Here is a 5,426-nt window from a genome sequence, read left to right on the forward strand (position 1 = left end):
TTCAACATGACTGTGAATCATTGTGTATTGTTGTTGTGCTGTTGTATTGTGCGTGTGTGTTTAGGGTACAGGGTTACTGCACTGAAACTGTCTCTGGCCACACACACACACACACACACACACACACACACACACACACACACACACACACACGCACACGCACACACACACACACACACACACTCAACAAGCCCTCTTTTTCATTCCGGCCACTCTCTCAGAGGTTGTCTTAATCATGAGGAAAGAGCCTGAGCTGTGTCAGAAATACTGAACCTCCTGATGGCAATCAGTGTGTGTGTGTGTGTGTGTGTGTGTGTGTGTGAAGAGTTGACTATGTGAGTGTGACATTGAATGCAATCAGTAGGCATTTGTGAGAAGTTGTGTGTGAAATCAGTATATATAGTATTTTGTGCATGTATATGTGTGTGAGTGTGTGTGTGTTCTCATGTGTGGTGCATCAGAACCAGACTGCTCAAGGGACTATTCTCTGCGTGTGGGCCTATTTCACCTCAATCAGTCAGTCCAGCAGAGTGTGTGTGTGTGTGCGTCTGCGTCATTAGAATCAGAATGAGAGTGTGTGTCTGAAATGCAAAGACGTCGTTCTGGATGAGAAGAATATATTTTGAGATTTCAAAATCTCTTCCTCTGTCGAGTCAAGAGATGTGTTTGCAGGCCCCGTGTGTGTCAGTCGCTTTCTCAACATGTGTGTGTGTGTGGTGTGTTTCTGGAGATTAAATCTCTCCTCATTCCACAGTCAGGTTTCTTCCCTGAAATCCATTTGGTGTGTATGTCCGTTCCACCTCTCCTCCCAGGGTGCATTTCTCCTTCTCAGCAGTCCGTTACAGTCTCTCCTCCTCCTCCTCCTCCTCCTCCATCCACTGTCTCACTCTCTTCATCCCCTTCTTCCCAAGGCATCCTTCATCTACCGTCTCCCCTCTCCTTCTCTCCTCCGTCGTTCTCTACAGCAGCGACTCAATCCTGCGCACTCTTTTTTTTCCCCTCTCCTTTTTTCACAAAAAAAAAAGTTCCACATTCCTTTATTCTCTCTCCTACCGTCCGTCCCCTCGTCTTCACTTCACCCCCCCCTCCCCCCTCTCGCTTTTCCTTTTCTTCTTGCGTTCAAAAAGAAAAACTTTCATAGATGGTTTTCTACCTCAACACTTCCACAAACGAGGTCTAAAACTTCAAAACTACGGCATAGTACAAGGAGCTATAAAAATATACACGGGTTGTAGAAAACCCATCGGAGGCTGGGTGGGGGGTGGGGGGGCTGGGAGAGAGAAAAGAACTGTTTGCCAGGAAAGAACAAAAAATAACAAAGGGATTAAATTAATTTACAAGGCAAAGGGAAAAGGTAGAGATACAAGGTCAGCATTTTAAATTGTCATCAAAACAACCAGCGGGTAAAAAACAGACTAGCAACAGAGTGGGAAAAATATAATATAAACAATAGAAAACAACTAAAAATGATTTACTGGGTAGTCATATATATCATCTATACGTGTTGATAGCGATAAAAAAATCTCACTTTTTTGATATTCGCTCACTTTTTTGTGTTTTGGTTTTTAAGACAGTCTAAAGAACAGAGGCACACACACACACACACACACACACACACAATCACTCACAGTCACTCACAGTCACGCATGTATAGCTTGTACACCACAAGAAACACACATGCTTTACTGAAGCACACTAACTGCACACACCTTCCTGTGTGACAGCAGTGTCATAATTATTACCCAGTCACATACATACTTTCTCAACCTTCCACAAACACGCACACACACAGTCACGCTAACTCACACTCACAGTTATTAAAATATACAAGATTTTGAATGTCACTAAGACTCAATTGGTCAGACCTCTAGTTAAGAGTCAAGTCATGTGACCCCAGCCTAGTGTTCTGATTGGATGAGTCTGAGGCCCCTGTTTAGAATGAGAAACCGTACAAACACAAACAAACTAGAATCCTACAGGTGAGTTAGCATCAGGGGTCTCTGATAGGCTAACAGAGATCTAGGGCGGGACCACTGGGACCACCTGGGGTCAGAGTTCTCTGGCGCGGCCGGAGTGCTGGGATTTGTAGTTCTTAGGGGTTAGGCATCCCAGAGAGTGAAGTCCATGTTCTGGAGCAAAGTGCTCTCTCCCATGTTCCCATGGCGATATGTGGTGGGGTGGGGTGTTCTTTTCTCTCTCTGGGGAATCTGATTGGTTCTGAGAGAGGGGAGTGGGTTAGGGGGGGTCATGGGCCGGTCCAGTCTCTCACCAGTGCTGTCCTCTTTAGGGGGGCTGGGTGGGGGTGGTGGTGCTGGGAGGGTCAAGGCGATGCAAAGCGATGCATGGTCATCCCCTCCCCTCCACAAACACACACGCACTCTTGCACACATTTGCGCACACACACACACACACACACACTTCGTGTACACAGTGTGAGAGGAGGAGGAGCTTAAAGGCTGAAACGGGGCAGCAGATCATGGATGGGGGGGTGGGGGGTGGTTGGTCGGCGGCGGCGGCGGTGGTGGTGGGGGGCTGTCGTAGGGCGTGGCGTTCTGTAGGCGAGGGGGGCAGTAAGGTGGGCGTGGGCGTCAGGCAGGGGGGCAGCTCCTCCCCACCCCCCTCATACTTTGTAGTAGATGTTGGCGGGGCTCTGAGGGGGCATCTCCTGCACGATGTACACGGGGTGTCCGTAGTCCCCGCTCACCTTCTCGTAGTGCGGGCAGTAGGCCGAGTCCGACGTCCTCAGCGGGATGATGATGTCACTGGGCTCCGAGCCGTTGTTGTTCCCGCCGCCGCCCCCACCGCCGCCCCTCTTGGGGCTGGTGAGGGAGGACAGCGAGAGCGGGGGGTGGTGCGTGTCGGAGTGCTTGGCGTGTTGCCGGCGGTAGCACACCACGCAGATGACCGCCGTCACCAGCAGGAGGAAGGCGGAGCCTCCGGCGGCGCCCGCGATCACCGCCACGTTGGAAGGGGGGAGGGGTCCGTTCTCTCCCCCGCCTCCCCCGGACACTCCCCCGCCCCGGGGGTGGGTTGCGTTCCCAGAACCACCTGGGGGGGAGACAGGACCACAACCGTCATACACAGATCTTCTCTGTGTAAACACATTCACTGTGGCTGTCATGGTCAACCACTCCACCACACCGTAATATGAGTGCTGTAATGCTTGTTCTTGTTTGGACCACACTAGCACTCAAATGGGGCAACATTTGTAATGCATGTGACAATGACCTCACTTTGGTGTGACAGTCAACTATGACTAAATGAACGGCACATAAGTGGAAACCACTAAAACACAAACATCTACAATCCTATTGTTCACTTCAGGGAATGCAATAATTGTGAAAGTGACTCACGCGTTGTGTGCTAGTGTTTGTGTATGTCCACATATATACTTAATAAATACACAATATATACTTTGGTGTTGATGCTGGTCTCCATTTAGTGTAGCCTACTAATGCATGTGTGCATGCGTGTGTGTGTGTGTGTGCGCACACGTTGGTGAGTGTGTTTTGACTGTGAGTAGGTGTGTGCACCCAATGCCTGTGGACTGCCTGTCTAGCCCGCAGTAACAGGAGTCTGAGTCCGGCAGATTAAGTGAGTATTTCCCTAACCCGTTACCCTAACGACCGTGTTTGGGTAGCACTAGGGTTCCACCACATGAAGCAAACCCCCGGCCCCTCTCCCCTACCCCGGGACCACACACTCCCACCAGAACCCTACACTCCCTCCGGTTCCACCGCATGGTTCCAAGCCCAGCAGGTGTTCTGGGGGGACCCCCTATGAGGCTCTGGCGGGCGGGGGGAGGAGGGGGTGGGGGCGGTGGGGGGTGGGGGGCTACAGACCGTGCCAATGTGGTCGGTCGGGGCGGTTAGCACAGCTAACGCAACACTCTCCGGATTGGCCACTCGTTATTCTTGGCACACATCCCCTCGTTTTCTCTTTCCTCCTCTTCTCTTGTTCTCCCTCTCTCCCTCCTTCCCTCTCTCCCCCTCTCTCTCTCTCTCTCTCCCCCTCTCTCCCCCTCTCCCCCCCCCCCTATCTCTCTCTCTCTCTCTCCCTCTCTCTCCCTCTCTCCCTCTCTCTCCCTCTCCCCGGGTTATTGTGGACATAATGACCTCCCTTGCTCAAACGTGGCCCCAGAGCCCCCACCCCCTGCTGCTAGCCCCCCTGCTGTGCCAGGCTGACTGAGAGCAAAACGCTAACACAAGACGCCTATTCCCATTTTGCTCTCTCTCTTGCTCTCGCTCTCTCTGTCTCTTTATTTCCTCTGTCCATTAGCCCTCCATCCTTCTCATTCTCACCATCTCCATTACCGCTGTCTTCATTCACAGGCTCTTTTTAGTATCATCCGTCCCCATTTTCTCTCCTGCTCTCCCTCCCTTTCTCTGTTTTCCGTTCTTTCTTGTTGTCTTTCAACATCGAACGCCATCTCCTTTTGCCCCTGCTCTTCCCCCCTTCCCCCTCTCGCTCTCTTTGGACCTCTCTCCTTCCCTCTCAACCCCCCCCCTTCTCCCCCCTCTCTTTGGACCTCTCTCCTTCCCTCTCGACCCCCCCCCTCTCTCCCCCCTCTCCTTCAACGTTCATTTACACTTCCTAGTGGAGGAGAGGAGAGACAGCCGAGGTATAAGATTGGACAGAACAGCACATTCAGCGTAGATGAAGAAGTCCCCTGCCACACAATGAGATCCTCTAACAAGTTATTTTCCCCTCTCGTCTTTGCTTCTCCTGCAACTTTCCCCTCCCCTCTCCTCCCCTCCCCTCTCTCCTCTCTCCTCCCCTCCTCTCCTATCCTCCCCTCTCGCCTTCCCTCTCCTCTCCTCTCACAAGAGCAGCTGAAACCAGGCCGCCTAAACTAATGACAATAATAAGTCTTTGAAACGTTGCCTCCGGCCGCCCCCCAGTCCCTCCCTCTATTCCTCCCTAGGCGGCTATTAGACAGCCATTCCTCGCCCGCAGCACTTAGCTCTGAGGGCTAGGCACCGCGACGGAGGAGAGGAAGGATGGGATATGCGGGGGGGGGGGGGGGGGGGAGAGAGAGACTGAGAAGGGAGAGATGGAATTAAATAGAGAGATCCACAGATGTCACCAGGCTCCTATCCTCCATCTGTCGCCTCTCTGTCGTTTCCTTTCCTTTCCTCTCTTTCTTTCCTTCTCTCCTCACACACCATTTTCCAGTAAAAAAAAATTCAAGAAAAATAATCTTCCTTCTGCTTTATCTCCATGGGGGTGCAACGTGTGTTTACCTCCTGGTTCCTTACCTGGGTTTCTGTTGGTGGTCCGGCCTGCAGTCTGGTCTGGTTTGGCTGGTTTGGGGGGTAGTCCATAAGGGCCTGTGTTGAGGAGGGAGGAAGGGAGAGAGAGAGGGAGAGAGAGAGATAAAGGTAAGTGTTTAGAGCCTCTTCCTTCAATCTCCAACTGCCATCTTG

The 5,426-nt window shown here is 51.8% G+C and overlaps 1 protein-coding gene across 1 annotated transcript in view; it reads right to left on the reverse strand.

Annotated features, from left to right (window-relative positions):
- Positions 1-1,303: 1,303 nt before the first annotated feature.
- Positions 1,304-5,426, reverse strand: part of LOC146222024 (ephrin-B3-like) — a 50,363-nt gene continuing 46,240 nt past the window's right edge. Inside the window, exons 4-5 of the mRNA XM_084691569.1 lie at positions 5,259-5,330; positions 1,304-3,048 (exon numbers count right to left, since the gene is read on the reverse strand). Coding sequence (XP_084547695.1) covers positions 2,621-3,048; positions 5,259-5,330 — 500 coding nt within the window. The 3' untranslated portion in view covers positions 1,304-2,620. The remainder of the gene's footprint in view (positions 3,049-5,258; positions 5,331-5,426) is intronic.

The sequence above is a fragment of the Hypomesus nipponensis genome, chromosome 25 (genome assembly GCF_054491055.1).
Source record: "Hypomesus nipponensis isolate SF chromosome 25, ASM5449105v1, whole genome shotgun sequence".
Classification (NCBI taxonomy): Eukaryota; Metazoa; Chordata; class Actinopteri; order Osmeriformes; family Osmeridae; genus Hypomesus; species Hypomesus nipponensis.